The sequence below is a fragment of the Eumetopias jubatus genome, unplaced genomic scaffold (assembly GCF_037043125.1).
Source record: "Eumetopias jubatus isolate StellerSeaLion01/CBP00866 unplaced genomic scaffold, mEumJub1_p1.0 scaffold_9, whole genome shotgun sequence".
Classification (NCBI taxonomy): Eukaryota; Metazoa; Chordata; class Mammalia; order Carnivora; family Otariidae; genus Eumetopias; species Eumetopias jubatus.
This window is the reverse complement of record NW_028274815.1, coordinates 24,316,030-24,335,670: the sequence shown is the minus strand read 5'-3', so window position 1 is coordinate 24,335,670 and position 19,641 is coordinate 24,316,030. Positions and strand designations below refer to the sequence as shown.

Sequence of the window (19,641 nt, the reverse complement as noted above, 5' to 3'; positions counted from 1 at the left end):
TCCAATTCCAGACCCACCACTGATTTGCAGTGTGATCTTGGGCAAGTCCTTCACTTCTTTGCTTCTTGGTTTTCTCCCCAGTACAGCCAGGGGGTAAGCTTTGTGACCACCACATTTGTCTCTAGCTCTGACATTCTAAAGCTGGATGTGGAATGTAGTGCTTTTAATCTGATCAGGTAGAGAGACCTACATGGTAACTCAGGAGCCTCTCCAGAAGCAGGATTCTGCCACGAGGAGCTCAGTTCTTGATGAGACGGCAGTTTAAAGTCAGACAAACCAAGAAGACTTAATTTAAGAGATGCTTGAGATACAGATAGATCATTCACCTTCTTAAGATTTTAGAGATGCTTGAGATACAGATAGATCATTCACCTTCTTAAGATTTAAGAGATGTTTGATGTACAGATAGATCATTCACCTTCTACACTACTTTCTTTTCTTTTCATTTTTTTCCCCTTTCTTTCTACAAACGGTCTCTAGAGCAGAAATACATTGGAGGCGGGTTTCCAAGCACATTCCATGGTACATTATACACAACAGCAAAAGAGTTCTGTACCCAAAGGAATTTGGGTAATCTTAATTTTATGTTCTACTCTTAAAGAGTCATGACTCTTTGGCATAGTAAGGTTCTAAGAAGCCCTGCAGTGAAAAAGCCTGTTTCCTTTTGTTTGACCCAGTAACCTTCCAGCCCACTTGATCCCCGAGATTTCCCATGATACCTGTCAGCCCCCTGTGGGGCTGGTATTCTGTGACATGTACTCTGGGGACAGCACAGCATTATCCCCTGACACCGCATCTAGTGGCCTGTGTCTGTATGAGGCCTGCGTGGGTCACATTGTACTCCTTCTATCCATATTCCAGCCCATTTAACTTCTGCTGCTCCTTCGGTCCCATCTAATATGAACGGCATCATGATCAATCAAATGAGCGATAGCTTAAAATAATGATTTAACAGTTTAATTGCAACATGGACAATTAGCCAATGGTGGCAGAATGCTGTGTGATTTATTGAGACAGAAGTCTGTCCATCTACACATCTGTTTACCGATGTTCTTATTCAAAGAATATGATTAAGAGGCTTCTGGTTCAGGACGGTGGGTTACACACACGTTTGTCTCCTTCTCTCCTGAAATACCACTCAAGTGATGACCAAGGAGGGGATAAATTCTGACTAGCAAACAGAACTGGAGGAAACCCATGAATGATTTTAAGAGCACAAGGCTGGTGATGGAGGAGCTGAAGCAGCCATAGCTGAAAAGACGCAGGGAGAGTTTAGCACAGAGGGAGTCCATCGGCTGGGAGAAACAACAGCCAAGTAGTGATAAGGGATGCTCCGGAAGGATGGAACAGAGTGAAATTCCTCTGGACTATGGTTCCCCATATGTTCCCACCCACTTTCAACCCCAGTTTTCCAGACTAAAGGTAGCAGGTTATTTAACTGCAGGGGAAAGGAAAAGGGAGCTCATCTCTAAAAGTTCAGGTGCTAAGACTGCTAGCAGCAGTGTTCATGCCCCGAGTGGTGAGTCCATCCTGCTGTCATTGGGGAGTGGGCACCAGCAAAGTGGCATGGCCCTGACACCTGCCATCAGGCCAGTTCTGACAGAGAGAGCAAGCACCATCTATGTGCGCTGAAGTCCCTATCAGCATTCCTTGTCTCTCCTGTTTAAATATATGGTGCTGATCCAGGATCACCCAGCCTATGAATAGCCCAGCAGCATGAAAAAGAAATATTGGGGTGCCTGGGTGGCTCAGTCGGTTAAGCATCCGGCTCTTGGTTTTGGCTCAGGTTGAGGTTGTAATCTCAGAATCCTGGGATCAAGCCCCGTGTCAGGCTCTGCACTCAGCGTGGAGTCTGCTTGGGATTCTCTTGCCCTCTCCCTCTGCCCCTCTGCCTTTATCAACATAAAAAAATGGGTGCCAGAGAAAACAAGGATAAATTAGGTAACAGAGGTTAATTTGAAAGATAAAGGTCTTCAGAAAAATTTTAGGCTGAGCAGAGCAGAGAATGAAGGCATCAGAGAAATAATAAAACGAATTTACTAGAGATGAAAGAGGAGTATGTTTTCTGAGTGAAAGAACCCACCAAATGCCAGGAAGAATTTTTATAAAGATCTGAACCTAGATACATTGTATTGAAATTTTAGCAACTCAGTGTTAAAAAAAAAGATCTTGAGGGGCACCTGGGTGGCTCAGTTGATTAAGCATCTGGCTCTTGATATCAGCTCAGGTCTTGATCTCACGGTAGTGAGTTCAAGCCTCACACTGGGCTCCACACTGGGCGTGGAGCCTATGGTAAAAAAAAAAAAAAAAAAAAAAAATCCTGAAAGCCTCCAAAAAGAGAAAAGACAGATTGACTACAAAGAGATTAGCAATAAAGCTAGCCTCAGACTTCTCCTCAGTCACACTGAGGAGACAACACTGAAGCTAGACCTTCAAATTTCTGAAGCAAAATTTCTAATCTGGAGACTATAGCCAGAAAAGCTGTCAACCAAGCGTGAAGACAAAATAAAAATATTTCAGATATTCAAAGATTCACGATGAGTTTCCCCTGAGGAAGTTTCCTAAGTATGGTGGGACTGGTGGAAGAATCCCAGTGAAAATAAATTCCAGAATAATGCTCTGCAGGAAGCCCAGAAAGCAGCTGGTCCAAATTAAAACAGGAAATCAGTGTCTTTGAGAAGAAGGGAGAGATTTTTCAAGGAATATATAAAGGTGTTAGTGATATGGTGTAAAAGACAGATGGAAAGTAAATAGAAAAAAGAACGAAAGAAGGCAGATATAAAATTAAAGAGAACAGCAACTAGAAATTTCCAGAAAGACAAACTGTACAAGAAAGTCTGGGCTCAAAACATGAGGCAAATTAACACAGAGAAAGAGAGAATATTCATTTGATCTTGATGCTAGAAACATTCTCCATGAAGTAGAAATGTGTTGTTTGGACCTATGGAGAAGATCACAAATATAACCCTTCTTCACTGCACTGGAAAAATATACAGTCATCAGTATATAAGCTCTACTTACTGATCGTCAAAGTTTAGCATCAACTTGTAAACAAAACACAAGACCTAATCACTCTTAGGCAATGTTGACAAATGTGAGGAAAAGCCCAGCTGACCTGGAAGGTGGACGTGGGCAGGGAAGGTGTGGGGAAGGACAGAAGGACTAACAGCCATCTTCTAGTGAGGAGAGCCAGGAAATAGTGTATAAAGCTGATGGAACAATACATTTGCCATGGAAATTTAAAAAGGCAAATAATAAAAAAGAAAAACGGGATTTAAAAAATCAAGAATTAGAAGAAGGGGAAGAGTACCATTTTTCTAACTGTCCCATGGATGTAAGGAGCCTAAAGTTGTTGCCTCAACAAGTAACAAGATGATCGCCATATTTAGAATCCTGAAGGTGGCCACCAAAAGAACTTAGAAATCTTAAAAATGTTCCTGGGACTTGGAGAGAGGAGCAGGATTGGGGGATAGCTTTAAAAAATTATTGCGTGCCCTCCTTAATACTGCATGGAGCCCTGGGTGTTATATGAAAACAATGGATCGTGGATCACCACATCAAAAACTAATGATGTCTGGTATGGTGACTAACATAACATAATAAAATTAAAAAAAATTATTACATACGGTTGTGGACTGTCTGACTTCTGGCCACGTGCGTATATTGCTTCGACTTTTTGAAGTCACTGAGTACCTGCCCTGTGCAGGCATTGTGTTGAATACCAGATACTCAGAGGTGGTAACCAGCCTTGTAGCAGAAGCGTCTAAAGAAACAGATGATGCGAGTTTAGGAGCCCTTCCTTGGGATGTGTTTGTGGAAATCGGAAGAGAAGAAGCAGGGCAGAGAATCACAGTTCACAGTGTATTTGGCCAACCGATGGAGACTGTTGGTATAGAGCCGCCACAGAGGTGAATTAGGACAAGCCTTTAGGACTTGGGGCTTGGAGACTTGACATGGTTCCTTTAGAATGATAATATTCTAGGCAGGCAGATAGAATTACCGACAGTTTGGAGCTGGGAGGGTTCTTGGAAAGATCTGTCCAACCCTTTCATTTTACAGACAAAGTTGGCTTGGTCGTGGCCGACCTAGTCTTCCTGACTCAGTCGTCCTGACTGCAAGTTTAGTAAGAGCTAAAAGGAGCTTCCCATTTAGACACCCCTGGAAGCACAAAATCAACATCTATCATGGACCTACGGAGGTTAGGCACTGTACTGGCCATGTCACGCATGTTATCTAACTTAATCTCTACAACAGCCATGTGAGATAGGCTAGACACGTATTACATTCGAGCGAACTAAGGCTTAAAGAGTTTAAATCATTTGTCTGAAGCTTAGAGCTAGACAGACAGAGCCTGGATATGAATGAGTCTGTCTGACTCCAAGGTTCATGCCCCTTGGTTTCTGGCCCATAATTTGCCCCCTGCTGACTGAGATAAGAGCTACACATCCCTATATTGATGACCAACGTAAAAAATAATGGCCATTCCATATTTAATCATTGAACATATCAACGTGATCCACTAATAAGGGAAACATGATCCTGGCACTGTCTAAGCAAGGCTCTTTGATCTGCTTCTCCACTCCCCCATGGCCCAGCCTGGGGGAGGGTCTGTGAGCTGCCAGGCCATCCTTCTTGATTAGAAGGGACCCCAGGAGCCTCTAAGTAGCCCCAAGCTATTCTCAGCAAAATAAACAGGAAACGGAAAAGAGGGAGGGGAGACAGAAATGCTCACTGACTTTAAAAGATTTATACTGACAATATCCCAAGGAGCTTATGAAATGTATTTTTTCCTTTGTTTTTTTTTTTTTTTTTTTGGAGAGAGGAAAGCTCCTGATGAAGAGAGAGCTCTCAACTAGAGTTTCATTGACAGTGAAGATACTTTAAGCTCAGGTTTTTATTGATAGTCCGGTTGCACAAAACAAAATTCATATAAACATCGTCTCACATATTAGAACTGGAAAAATAATCCATCTTCCAGTCAGCTTGGAAAGAGTTCCGTTATTGAGCTACTGAATTACAAGGACAGAGTTTACATGTGTTCCCACCCCCAGGAGGGAGGGAGAGTGGTGCAGGAGGAGCCCTAAGCCTAGCACCTGATTCAGCTTGATTTTCTCCCGCTGGGAACTTGAGTTTCCCCTGGGGGATGTGTGTGCACACATGCACATAATCCTTCTGAGAAGAGGGAGAACATTTCCTTTCTCTTGCCCACATTCCTTCCCTCAATAGCTCAAAAACTGGGTTTCAATATGACATTCCACCAACTTGAAAACATCAGAGTAGGATCTCAGACCAGGGTCCAGTTGCTGCTCCCTTACATGTGACAGGCTGGCTCCATTCTAACCCCAGGCCATGCCCCAAAGCTTGTGGAGCAAGACTGTTCCACCCAGAGATGTTTCCAGGACTCTCACCTGCTCTGGACAAACACACACTCGTCTGGTATTGGAAACTCCAGGTGATCCCAGAGTCTGTCCCCAACATGGCACTTTTGCTTACAACAGTAACAATCTAAACACGTCCCATTGGCATTTAGCCACAGCCTTTCCTCATGTGACTGGTGCTATAGGACAATGTCAGGTCAGTATTGACCCCCCACCTTTCCCCCACCATAAGAGATTCATCTTTCTGAAGCACCACTCTGACGACCTCACTCTCCTCCTCAAAAACGTTTTCCAAAAATAAAGTTGAATACCTTCAGCCAGGAATTAAAAGTCCTGTATGGTCTGCTCCCACCCCCACTGCCCTAGCCTTCCTTATGCCCCAGCCTTGTCTTCAGCTGCCCCTCTGTGACCCAGTGCCACTATGCACTTCCTACATTTATGCCTTTTCTCCCCTTCCCTCATCTCCCACACAGCCGGTTCTGCCAATATCTTTGTCTTTCTCTCCCTGTAAGACCTAGCTCAGAGGTCATCTTCTTTATGACTTTTCCCAATTGAACCCAATGTCTTCTTCCCGGAGCCTCTGAAAGTGCTTCACCTGTATGTGTCTTATGACTTTATAACCTCTACTTTTGATGGCAGTTATTACAATGACCTCATCCCCCTTGTGGACCTGGAGTTCTAGAACTATGTTCTGGTTTCTGTCTCTGTCCCCAGAGCAGAGCCCGTGCTTGGATGTTCGCTCAACACTGGCATCCAGGAAATGAAATTTGAGGGCAAGAAAAAGTGAGGAAGGGAGCTAGTGAACAAATGGATTTGGTCCAGCACCCAACTGCCTGCATTTCTCTCTTCTTCACCCTCTGAGTGCCTGAGTCCTACAGCTTGACCACAATGCACTCTGATCGTATTTTAGGATAAGGAATACAGTGGGATAAGGAGAAATATACAAGGGAAAGAACGCTGGTTAGAAGTCCAGAGACCTGGACTCTGGTCTGGAGTTTCAAATCAAGATGTTGGACAAGTCATTTCCCCATTCTGACTTGCAGTCTACTTCTCTAGAAAAGCCAGGACATTATATTAGATGATCTTTAAGTCCTTTCTAATTCTGAGTTTTTTATTCTAATCCCTTTCTTCTACCTCTGTGCCCATGACGAGAATATCTCCCCCATTGTAAAATAGGATCATAATATAGATTATTTACTGAGGTTTGTCGAGCCCTTTTTACTGGTCTATCTGCCATGCAGAAACATTCCTGCAATCACAGAGGGTTCAGCTTCTAGTGCTGACCCCAGGTCCCCAGTCCTGCTCAGAAACAGTCTTGTGCTGACCTCATCCTGATTTTAACTGGAAGTCACATTTCTCTACTTCCAGAATTTTGCAAGTCTCTAGTTCCTGATATTATGCCTTCTCCTTGAAGAATGCTTCTGGTAGGGATCCCTTCTTTTCATCTGCATCATTCTTTACCCCTGACTGCTAGTTCATTTACCTACGTGGTCAATTGGGTTGTCTGTAGAAGAAGACCAGTTTGAAGCACTCAGAAGTGATTTCAGAAGGCTGAGCACTCATTAGCTGGTTCACACTGGAGGGATTGGGGATCTTACAATAGGCTTCCAATGCGCTGTGCTCTTATGCTGACAGTAAGCCCATGAATACAGGTTTCTTATAGATCACTTGGCCCGTGCTACTGGAATTAGGCTTGGCTTGCCCCTGAGGGAGACTCTGCCACAGGCCAGCATCAGGGGGATTTGTAGGGCTTTCCTTGTGGAGACCAGTTACAAATTCATATGACTCATAGACTCAAGAGCTGAAATGGATCTTAAGAGATTATTGAGTTCAGCCAACCCTTCTCACCCTGTTTTATAAACAAGGAAACGGAAATCTGAGAAAGTTAATGCTCTGCGAAAGATCACTCAGCTAGTAACCAAAGGATCAGTGATCAGGAGCTGTGAACGTGTGCCCCAAATGCTGCCTCTCCAAGCCACCCGCCTCTCAAGGGAAACCTTGAACTGGTCCGAACTATTTGAGATTGTAGAGCCAACACATACATTCCAGAGAAACTCTGAGTCGGCCGTAAATTGAGTGCCAAGTTGGCTTGAATGCACTGTGGGGAACTTGGGTCAGCTTTTATTGGAACTGTGACCTGTCAGGAGGCCTAAGAAGCCCCAGAGTGTGGCCTGGCTTGTGGGACGTGGAAACACCCTACATGGATGTTGCCAAGATGCCACTGATGTTCTTGCTCCACTCTTGGCACATTTACGGAGGTGGTGACTGCCAAGGCTGTCCCTGTAGACCAGGATGTAAACCCAGCAGAATGTCTTAGCACCTGGGTTACTCTTTGGGGATTAGAGAATACCCCTTCTTTTTCTCCAGTTTCCTGTGAGACTCCATTAGTTGTGCCTATTACAGGCTGGCAAAGAATCTGTAGCTGTCTTCTCTGCTTTAACTTAGAAGACAGTTGAAGTCAAATAATTGATTATTTAATAGGGTCCTTTCCCTCTGCACAAAACTGGGTAAAGAACTCTCCAAGCTTATCTCAAGTGATCCTTATAACCACCCTGTGAAGTAGGTGTTTTCATTCCCATTTTACAGATGAAGAACCTGAGACTCAAGGACATAGAGCTAGTTAATAAGGGAGCTAAGGTGAGAACCTTAGTCTGCCTGACTCTAAAGCCCAAGTCCTGAATTACCTCTTGCTTCAGGCTTTGCTTTTCACAGAGATAATCTAAGAAAAGGGGAGGAGGGCTGGGTGTATGTGAAGAAGGTGAGGAAGGCCTCCAGTATTTGCTGACTTTGGTGCCATTGGTCTCTATATCCTGCCATGGATATGCTGCTGGTCCTACTGTCTGGCCACACCTGCAGAGTCACCCTCTCTGTCTCTTGCCAGGCTCCTTCCTCCTCCTCAACACCTCTGCGAACTCCAAGCACACCATCCTGAGCCCATGGATGAGGAGCAGCAGTGAACACTGCAGGCTGGCTGTGTCCGTGCACAGGCACCTGCAGCCTTCTGGGAGGTATGTCGCCCAGCTGCTGCCCCACAACGAGCCTGGAAGGGAGATCCTCCTGGTACCCACTCCAGGAAAGCATGGGTAAGTCCTTCTCCATGTCTAAAACTGATTCTATAAAAGGCCATTTGGCTTTTGGCTGCAAATTTCCAGAGTCTGTGACATCTACTTAAAACTCACGATCCTCCTTTAATGGGTAGGGTCCAGATTGAGCCATTACTGCTAATATTCCCAAGGTAGTGTCTCGGGCACTGATCTGTGGGGCCCTCTGGCCGCCCAGGCTGGTGGTCCTTCCAGAGGCCAGAAGACCAGCTGGCAGAGTGGGCCTTTAATGAGTGGGTGTTAAAGATATTTATTTCCCAAAGTACAGACGGAGCCAAGAAGAAAACAGCCAAGGGGAGTGTTAAGAGGCCAAAATGAAAGTAATTTAATATGCTGGATACTGGGTTTTACCAGCAGGACATTGGCAGGAAGGGAAAGAGCAAACTATTGTAATCACTCAAGCAGGTCCTGCAGGAGTACGAGACCTCAGAGCAGATAATTGGTCAGGGATGCCACAGTGGTATCAATTCAGTGGAGATTGGGACAGGCTTTGTTCCCGAACTTCTAAGGCTTACAGAGTCCTGAAGTCACACCAGATGCCCATGTCAGTGAGCTCAAGCTTCTAGGAGATACCCACTTGTTTACTCAGCGATCCACTGAGCCTCTAGAAGTAGTTACATTGGAAAGCAAACCTGAACCAGGGTATCTCTGTGCATACCTATTTTCCTTATTCCATAAGAATAAATACCATCATAAGACCCCAGTTTTGGGGTGCCTGGGTGGCTCAGTCGTTAAGCGTCTGCCTTCGCCTCAGGTCATGATCCCAGGGTCTTGGGATCAAGCCCCGCATCGGGCTTCCTGCTCAGCAGGAGCCTGCTTCTCCCTCTCCCACTCCCCCTGCTTGTGTTCCATCTCTCCCTGTCCCTCTCTCTCTGTCAAATAGATAAATAAAGTCTTAAAAAAAAGTCTTGAGGGGCCCCCGATCTGAATACTTATTATAATCAACAAGAGTGAGAGATATATCTCTGTGACATGTTTACAGAAGAAAGACCTCAAATTTCTATCTAAGCTTAGACTTAGGTTTCCTCTAAGAAGATACCTTTCCGAAGAGTCCCATCTGAACAGTGATGTTACCCATCCTTCACCTCCATGGTGTGCTGGGTGAGGAGGGGAGAGCACCTGTCTACTGCTCTTCCAACAAAGCTCTGTGGCCTCCTTAGTAAGTTCTTGAAGGTGTCTACCCTACTATCCTACCACTGACCCACCTGTATGTAGTTATGCTTCAAAGAACTACAACCTGCTACCATCCCAGCAGGAATGAAGCCTTGGCTTCAAGAAGGATGCTGTCCCGGTACCTAAACTCCGCTCCATCTTCTTGCCTCTGAAATGCCTCATTGGGCTCTATGGGAGGGTCCCAGCACCAAGTGCCTCTTGCTCAGTCCACCGGAAGTTAGGAATGTTGGGCGTCTGGGCTGCGCACTGTTTTGGATGAGCTGTCCTCTGGGCCAGACTTCCCTCCAGCATGGCCTTCCTTTCTTGTGAGAAGGCCAGATGGTAAGGCCTCCCACCCGCGTGCAGGGCGGGTGTTGGCCTCGGCCACAGCGTCATCCTGCAGATGTCTGCCCAGCTTCATGAGCCGTTTATTCTGACTTCTACCATCAGCACCAAGCCCGGCAGAGAGCAGACGGTGCTGCTCGGGGCTGCCGAGACTTCACACCATCAGTCTGTTCAAGTGTGTGGTTGGGGCCTGGACCCGTTGATGTCACAGGCGGAAGTGAAGTTCAGAGTCTCCCTGAAATGCAGGCTGAGAAGGTGCATGCGTGTGAAGGAAGGGCGCCAGAGGGATTTCAGCACCTCCTGAGCAGTGGAGCCTGGTCCCCTGGATAGCATGGGCGGGAGACCAGAGCCCATCTGTACAATGAGCCATGGGGGCTTGCAAAGATGTTTCACCTCTTATCTTCCCATGCTTGCAACTACTCCGTGAGTTCCCATTTAACAGACGAGAAAACTGAGGCAGGGAGTGGAAATAGGACGTGATAGGGCCCAAAGTAGACTCCAGGTCTCCCCTTTCCTCATTCCTGCGCTTTCCAGGAAACACGTAGCCCCTCAGCAGGAACTCAGGGTGAAAGGGCGGGGTCAGGAAAGAGGACTTGGACAGTGATGGAATCTTGCAACAAGAGATGACCTAGATTCTTTGGTGTGTCCAGACAGATGAGCACAGGGGGCGTGTGCCCTTCACAGAGAGTGAGAATAAGGAGAGGAAGGCGGCACGGTGCGGGCAGGCCGTGATCCCCCACCGAGGCCGCCATTGCTATCAGTCTGCAGGTCCACCCTCCTGGCCATTGCATCACCCTCCCAAGGCGACTCTCCCATCACCAGAGTTGGCCTGCCCCCTCGAGAGTGGGAGTTGAGGCAGGAGATGGGAAGCAGGTGTGCTGGGGCAAGCCCCCGATTTACCTCTGCCTGGGGCCGCCTCTACAGGGGCTCCTCCTCAGGCAGGGCTCCATGCATCTGCGGGCAGGGATGCTCTCACCCAGCCCTGGCAGAGCCCTCTTGGAACTTGAGGATGAGCAGGAATGAGTCCAAACTGAAACTAAAGCTGCTGGAGCCAACCTCTCCACCTCTAACCAAATCGATGGAGTGAGGGTGGAAGGTGGCAGCTGAAGGGGCTGGCCAGAGACTGCTCTGCCACCTGGAGGCACTCCGCAGCCCCAGCCATCTTGGCAGGCCGCGGGTCACGGGCACTTGTCCAGTACCTCACAGGGCTCCTGGCATTTGTGTCGAGCTGGATCGGGGTTGCTCAGCCTCAGCACTGTTGACATCTGAGACCAGAGAATTCTTTTTGTGGGCACCGTCCTGGGCCTGGCTCCCCAGCTTCCCAGGCCTCTACCCACTCGATGCCAGGAGCACCTTCCCTGGTTACAGCAACCAAAATATCTCTAGACGTTGCCAGATGTCCCCTGCGGGGCAAAACTGCCCCCACTGAGAACCACTGAAATAGCTAGAGCATTTTGGAGCTGGAAGGAACCCTGAGATTTACCTGGTTCAACCTTCTCAATTCACGGGGGTGGGGACTTGCCCCATGTCACATGATGAGCATCAGTGTTGGTCGACAAGTGTCTTGAGCCTTATACTCATGTTTATGTGCCAACTGGTGTACTAGGTCCTGGGTTACAAAGATGTATGAGGCCTGGTCTCTATGTTCGAGTAATAGTGACTACTGCTAACAGTTATTAACATTTCCCAGATGCGATAACCAGCCAACACTGTGCCCTTTATGTGCATTTTCTTATTTAATACTTGACAACACAGTGAAGCAGGTACTGTTACTGTCTTCGGTTTCACGGTGAGGTCAAATAACCTTCTCCAAGGCCACCGGCTAGACGGGTCACGAGGGGTCTGAATCCAGCTGGCCTGACTTCAGACTATCTTTGCCCATTGCTAGAAGAGCTCAGTTAAGCCATGGTGGTGCAGCAGAAAAATTAGCGTGCTGGGAGTCAAAGCCCTGAATTTAGGAGCCAGTGCACCATTCAGTAGTCAGTTTGGGGAACAGTGATTCACTGGGTACTTCCTGTATGTTGGGGACCGTCCAGGTGCCAGAGATACAAAGGCCAGCCTTTGATGGTCCTTAGGAGGATGTTCCATGAATGAGCTCTAGGACTTCAGGGGAATCCCACCCCCTAGCAAGCCTCAGTTTCCCCATCTGTGAAATGGGGATGAAGAGGCCAGCTCTGCTCTTGTTGTGCTGTGGAGTCAAGGTAATACAAGACATGAACGGTTTTGCACACGAAGCAGGATGCAAACGTGATAGGCCACTATTTAATAGCCTAGCCTTTTCTGTTCTGCTCAGAATTGGGCATCAGAAAGGATTGAGACTCATCTGCTTTCCGATTATGGGGGCAGTGCTAGTCTCAAGAATCCTTTGGTTTTGAGATCCAGGGCAGTTTGACTCCCTGAAACTCACTCCCTTTAAGATCAGAGATGACCCAGGAACACAGTGCTCCAAGTGGCGAGGGGGACAGAGTTAAATCCTGGTGGTGATGACAGTGAGGATAAAAACAGACAGAACATGGTGCTTTGGGGACTGCCGTTTGCAAACCAACATTCAGCATTTGAGGTAACACGGGAGGAGGCTGTCATAACACAGTTGGCTGGGGAAAGCTTGACTCATAGGCGTGGGCTGAGGAAGGACAAGTCTGAGGCCACTGAGTTCGTCGGAAACCGAGTCGCGAACACAAGGGCCACACTGGGGGAGCAGCAGCCTGCCTGGAGATTAGGGAGGCAGGGGAAGGCAGTCGGGGAGCCCCAGCAGCTGCTCCCTTCCTTGTCGCCTGGAAAACAGCCACGTACATGAGGTTTCGTGAATCACAGGGCAGGAGCGCCCGTGTCTGCCAAGGCAGCCTGGCTTTGGCCAGGATCCCCCAGGGGACACACAGTGATGAGTGCCCGGTCTGCTCATCGGCTCCTCTGTCCTACCAGAACGGCCACAGGAGCAAGGAAGCAGAGAAATACTCTGTCCAACAGCCCAGCCCTGCTGGCCCCAGAATCCAGCAGGCCTAGGACATCTTAACTAGAAGTCAGAGGTTACAAAGTCCCCATGCATTGAATGAATATGATAATCCCTCTCTGAAGTGGTGAGCTGTGAAATGGCATAGGGAAAATGGTTTGCACAGTGCCAGCTATGGTAGTAGGTGCTTAGCACATGCTAGATGCTTCGCTAGAGGCTTTTCAGCACATCCGATCCATGGACCGGCTGCCTCCCGTGTGATAGATGTTGGGAATACGCAGCTGAAGATGGCACGGGCACGGCTTTCAAGGAGCATCCGGTCCAGTAAGGAAGACTCAGCACATGCTTGTGCAGATGGCTTTAAATGGGGGCCCAGAGAGATTGGGAAGCTGAGCTGAGCTCCCGCGCTGCCCTGCCTTTCTGCAGAGAGCTGATTTCAAAGAAAGAGCAAGCCGTTGGCGGCATGAAATTGGCGCCTTCCTGGACTCAGGACCACAAGCTTAGGGGCTGGTGGGGCGGGGGCAGTTGGGGGCTGCAGGAGCGCCTCCATGCCTCCTTCCTGGACACCCACAAGTCTCCCTTCCTCTCCAAGTACACGGCTTTCTCTCGCAGCCCCCGGTGTCTGGGGACTTGATTATGTGTGACCAGAACTACACAGTGTGTGGAAAGAAGAATTGGGCCCTGAGGGGAAAGAAGTTACCAATCATTTGAATTACTAATACTTGAAAAGATGTTTTAAACCTAAAGGATTCGGTGAGACTTGGGCTTGAGCCAGGAGAAGCTTGTTGGGGCGGTTGCATGGCACAAACAAGGTTCATTCCAGAAGGTGGCAGAGAAATAAGATTCCCCCCCCAGTACAGAGCTTCCCCTTTCTGCAGGATCTTAACCCCTACTCCCAGAGGAGGCGTGAGTTCCTTCTCCTCTGTCAGCATCCTGATGGGGGAAGAAGCGAAGGCCCAGAGGCATGACGTGGTATGATGGATAAAGGGCATGCTTCTGGCCAAGCCAGGACTCACACCCATGTCCGGCCTCCAGAGCCCGCCCTCCTCCCTCTCTCTTGGCTGAACAGCTGCATCAGGAAATCCTCAAACTCACTGCCCTTGGCTTAAAATCTGCAGCCACTCTCCCCAGGTGAAGAAAAACCCATGTCTGTGCTGGGTACCCACACAGTTGCCACATTAATTTAAACCCATCGGTTCTGACCAAAGATCCCAGCTTTCAAAACTCAGAACCATCCTAATGGGAGATCTGCCAAAGTGATTTAATCCAAAGCAGTATTGACCCCGGGGGCTCGGAGGCGCTGTGTCAGTCCCCGCTCCCCTGCTCATTTGTAGCTCCTCCCGGCCTCAGTTTCTCACGTTCCAAAGCAGAGATTCCAGCTGTAATCTGTCCCCTTCCTCATCCTGCAAGGGCAGCCACCTCACCTCAGGGGACCACTCGGGACTGGGGTAGCAGGAAACGATTTTCAGCAGAGTCCCCAGTCTGGCTCACAGGACAGTTACCCCCTCCCGACACAGAGACCTTCTGCTGCCAACGTAGAGAACCCCGAATTGTCCTGCAAATAGACTGGCTGGTCTCAGCAGGCTGAGCGAGGTTTAGGCTTCGGGCAGGGCAACATGGAAAGATGCCCCTAGACATTCACTTCTGAAAAGGTACCCGACTGCCAAGCTGTCGGCCCAGGGCAGTGGGCAGGTCTGGCCAGCACGGGGCAAGCAGGGGCTCGTGGCATTCAGCGGGCTCCAGCCAGAGTTCTCCTCGCATCCTGCCTGCATGATAAATGGGATCGGGAGTAAAAAGGGTGATCATTTATTGAAATTGATGCCCTTGAGTGGCAGTGTCACAATGATTTAATTTCAGGCCCAGCATTTTCTCACTTTCAGAGTCATTCAGAGTGTTGGCTTTTCTCTTTTTCCCCTTGGTCTGAATAACACACTAATAAATATACAATAAGGGCTTTAATGTCTGGGTGATTTACACTAAAAAGAGAGAGCCATTCAGAGGCTTTAAAGATAATTTTTAAAAGCCTTAAAATTCACACCCGGGCTTGTCAGAGGCCTATTTCCAGGGCATCTGGTCCCGGAACAGTCATGCAGGTTGGAGTTCTCTGAGCACAGGGCGGTCAGGAGACTTGGGTGTTAAGTGTGCTTGGAGGTAGCCCCCACCCACAGTGTGAGTTTAGGCAAGTCTGAATCTCTACGAGCCTCCGCTTTCCTATCGGTAAAATGGTAATAATGGGTATGTATGCCTCACGAGATTGTCCTGAGGATTAAATTAGATCACAGGCAGAGCAGGTGCTAATAATGCTTCGTCCCTGCTCCTGGCTGCCCCTCGCAGGGGCCCAGGGCCGGCCTTCCTCCAGGCTGCTCTGGGCTATGTGGGGGTGGGCACGAGAACAGCTAAGGTTAGCAATTTCATTCCCCCTGTTCTCAGAGTGACTGCTTGTGTTCCCCTAAGGCGGGCCCCAAAGTACCAGGCCCACTGACTGGGCCTGAATTCACCATATTTCTCATCCCTGTGAGTAGTATTATTGAAGCAACTACTAAAATGCTAATCCTCTCTAGAACACCTGGATTTAAAGCCATTAATATGATAGGTCTCAAGCTTTCGGGGTACAAATCAGAATCACGCCTTCTATAAAATCTGTACGGCTTAGTCCCAGCAGAGTGATTCTGATTTTGTCTTGAGAAGGGGCATGAGCATCAGTATTTCTAGAAAGGGGCACAAAAGATTCTGGTATAATCAACAGTTAGGAATCGTGACTAACACCTCAGCTTGGTTTGGTTGGTCACATATACTGGTAACTTTCTATAATCATTTACTAAACACTAAAGACAGAAATTAAAAAGAAAGCTGAGAGAAGTGAAATGCACTTGTGTGCAGGGTGGAGAGTCCTATTTCCCTCTCACAGGTGGACACGCTAGTGACAAGGTTGTCCACCCCGGGCCGGGTCCTGCCTGTGTGTCCCCCATCTGGAGCAACTGGGTGAATCCAAGGCCATGTAAGGGACTGGTCTCCACCAGTGGGTCTATTCAAGAAACATCTGTGATTCTCTCTCCAGAATTACTGTGGCTTTCAAGGCCACAGGAGACTGAGAAGAATACAGAGTGGACTAGAGAGTACTGGATTTTTCAGAGTCAGAGAGAGTCTCCATCCATCCATCCATCCACCCACCCACCCACCCACCGCCCATCTCTGTTCTTCAGAATGTCATGTGTTGACTCTCATCTAGGTCCCAGGTTAACAGCAGAGCTGTGGCACTCCTTTTTGTTCTCAGGAGGTAGACACTACACTGTTAATATTCACAGCAAATCTCTGTAGAGTGCATGTTCAGGTTACCAGGTGCATCAACTACCATCAGTCCATCAATTCATTTCATCTTCACTCTGATCTATGTCATATATATTACTATCTTCCTTTTATAGATGAGTAAACAGAACCTCAGAGAGGTTCAGTGATTTTTCCTTTAGTCCTAAGTAACACACAGGGAAGCGCATATCTTTGGGGCCTTTTCTTTTTTTGTGGGGTGGGGGTTCCTGTTGTTTCCACAAGGAAGCCTTGTAGTTGAACCCTGATATCATGTCTGGCTCTAAGGAAAGTGACGCCTGTTCTCATCCAGTCAGGAAAAGCTCTTCTAGAGTAGACTCACCTGATATTGGTCATCTGATGCTGAGCCACAAGCCCTCAGGCTTGCGTATCTTCTTATTCCTCGAAATGCCTGGCACAGCGCCTAGCACATAGTAAGTGTTCTTTGTTAGGTGAATGGACACCAGATCAATTTATGGTAGTCTATGATGCAACTCTTCTTAAACCTGACCTCTGAGTCTAAAAGTTAAAGCCCAGTCCGGGATCACATGAAAAGATGAAAAGTATTTTCTTCCCACCCTTAGCCCACGCCCAGGGAGACATGTATAATCCTCCCTGGGGCTCAGGAAGCAGCTGTCAGAGCGCACTTCAACTGTGAAGGTTGCCACTAAGTACAAAGGACAATCCCTTTCCTGGCAGATACAACTTTTACTCACGATTGCTTTCATTGATGGGTGTCAAAAAAAATAAATGAAAAGACCATCGGCTTCTGCCAGTTTTGACCTTCGAGATTTGAGAGCCCAAGGCTTGTAGTGGGGCTCTTTTGAGCTGGTTGCTTTCCTTTTCCCACTCTGCCCTGGATATTTGATGGATTGAGCACTAGGAAGATTAGAGAATTATGAATACCTATAACCCCTTGGCTTGTCAGAATGGCATCTTGGAAAATCCCATAATGATAAATGTCTGTTGTATACAAAAAGAAGTCAAAATGCATAAAAACAATCACTTCTTATCTAAGAAGTGTTTATTGAGCTTCGCCTTTTCCCAGTGGGGAGGGAGGTATCAAAAATAGGTGGAGGAATTTAGGCGGTGGGCCCCTAGTGTCGAGGAATTCACTCATCCTTTCCATCATGCATTCTGTCAACAAACGTTTGAGTCTTACTCTGTCCCAAGCACTGGTTGGACTCTGATGGCTCGTCCTGCCTTCAAGGGGGCTCACAGTGAGGTTTGGTGATGGGTAACACGGGGTAGCTGTGATGCTGTGGGGGAAGGGCTATAATCGGTTTGTGCACAGGGTGTGTGCAAAGGGGTGTGGAGGAGCGTATGCATGCAGAGTGGCTGGTAGGCACGTTGGCCCAGAGAAGACAACTTGAACTGGCTCTCAAGGGAGAAGGGGCGTGGTCAGGCAGAGAATGAGATGGAGGCCTGCTAGGCACAGAGGGACCTTGTTCGAGGGCCTGGCAACTTGAGAAGTAGGTGGTGCTGGGGCTGCATCATCCAGAACCACCCTGCCCCCACCCCGCCCCCATCCGGTCTCTCGGAGCACTCGATTTACACGTGTGTGCCACCAGCTTGCACGGCAACAGTACCCATCCCCTCCCCGCCACAGCGGTCTCCAAACAGGCATCTTATCCCTCGACTCCCTCCCCCACCTCCAGCTAAGATCCTGCCACAAGCGCTAGAAAGATTTCACCCTGGCTCTGGGCTCTTCTCTGACTTTCTCTCCCTCTGTGGTAGCTTCTTTCTCCCCAACGAGCACTCTACTTTCCTATAGACAATCCATATATGCAGCTGATTTCTACCCCAGCACACTTGTATATTGATACTAGCGAAGAAGAGGAGTGTCTTAGTCCATTCAGGCTGCTCTAACAAAGTACCCCTGACTGGCTGACTTAGAAACAACAGAAATCTATTTCTCACAGTTCTTCAGGCTGGAAGTCCAAGACAGGGTGCCAATTCGGTCATGTTCCAGAAGGACCCTCTTCCTGATTCGTAGTTGGTACTTTCTCACTGTGACATGGTGAGAGGGGCCAGGGAGCTCTCTGGAGCCCTTCTTTTAAGACCACTAATCCCATTCGTGAGGGCTTTACCCTCATGACTAATCACCTCCAATGGCCTCACCTTCTAATGCCATCACTTTGGGGGTTAGGTTTCAACCTATGATTTGGGGGGGTGGGAAGGCACATTCAGACCACAGCAAGGAGATAGGAATAGTTACTTGGTGCTTACTCTGTGGTGCCCAGCATTGGTCTGAGTGCCTTCCACGTGTCATCTCATGTGATAGTATGTTCACCACCATTCAACGAGGGAGGCAGTTTTATTACCTGCCTTTTATAGTGAGGAAGCTGAAGCTCAGTGAGGTTAAGTAATTTGCCCAGAGTCACACAGCTAGTAAGGAGCACACAAGATTCGAAGCCAGGCAGACTAGCTCCACAGTCCACACGCCTACCTACTAGGCTCCAGGCCTCCCTATCCCCAACCAATAATTAAGAAGACATTACTATTTACATAGGATGATTAACCACTGTTTACTCTTCATAAATACCTAGCTGCATATCTTCTGTGGTATATATGTCATCCAAAATAAAGGGCAAAATTCTAAGGCCTTGGCCCATAGAAGAAGCACATTTTGAAGAGCAGGCAGCCTTAAGAATGGGAACTAGAAAGCCTGGCCCAGCAGAAGGTTAAAGAAGGTTATAGAAAGCCCAGGTAACATGGTCCTGGCTTCTCTGTTTCCTGAAGCTCTAGGCCAATCAGGGCCCCCTTGCCTGGAGACACCAGGTCTCTGTCGGCGGTGAAGGAGGCAGAACCCGGTGATGGAATGACCTGCTCTTTTAGTTGTAATGCAAAGAGTCTTAGCCACAAGTGCTGATGGCACATGAGTAAAGAAAGACCAGCAGCTGCAGAACAGCCCAGCTCAGCTTTATAGTCACTCCAGGCCCAGAGCAAACCTCCCTGTTTTTCATTACCTGGCCTGCTTCTGAGTTTTCTTTTTTCCCCTTTGTTTTGCTTATAGCACCACACTCACATGCCTACCTAAACTCCTTGTTTTTATAACAGAAATGCATTTTCTTATGGTTCAGAGCCTTAGTTAAGAGCTGAATCAACCATGGGACCTTGCATTTAAAAGGCTTTACAAAATCTACACACGGATTTGGTGCGATGTCTATTCCTGAGATGATCTTACATCACTAAGCTCCAAGAAGGTGTGTTGCCGCTGCTTTCAAATTACTGATTGCTTTCCCTCTGCCAATGGGTAAGTCTTGTGGTGGCGAGAAAAGGGAGGGCGTGCAGCGAAGACCACCACTTTTCGACTGGGAGCAGGCTGAGCCCAGGGCATGAGAACCACCGGTGAGGCCAGTCACCCAAGGACATCAGGTTCCCTGAGGGTCTGGGGCCTCCCCTCACCCCT

At 48.0% G+C, this 19,641-nt stretch overlaps 1 protein-coding gene across 2 annotated transcripts in view; it reads left to right on the top strand.

Annotated features, from left to right (window-relative positions):
• ALK (ALK receptor tyrosine kinase) overlaps positions 1-19,641 on the top strand; it is a 690,188-nt gene that overhangs the window by 365,726 nt on the left and 304,821 nt on the right. For both annotated transcript variants that reach the window (XM_028099603.2, XM_088026382.1), the window contains one exon: positions 8,260-8,461. In XM_028099603.2, coding sequence (XP_027955404.1) covers positions 8,260-8,461 — 202 coding nt within the window. The remainder of the gene's footprint in view (positions 1-8,259; positions 8,462-19,641) is intronic.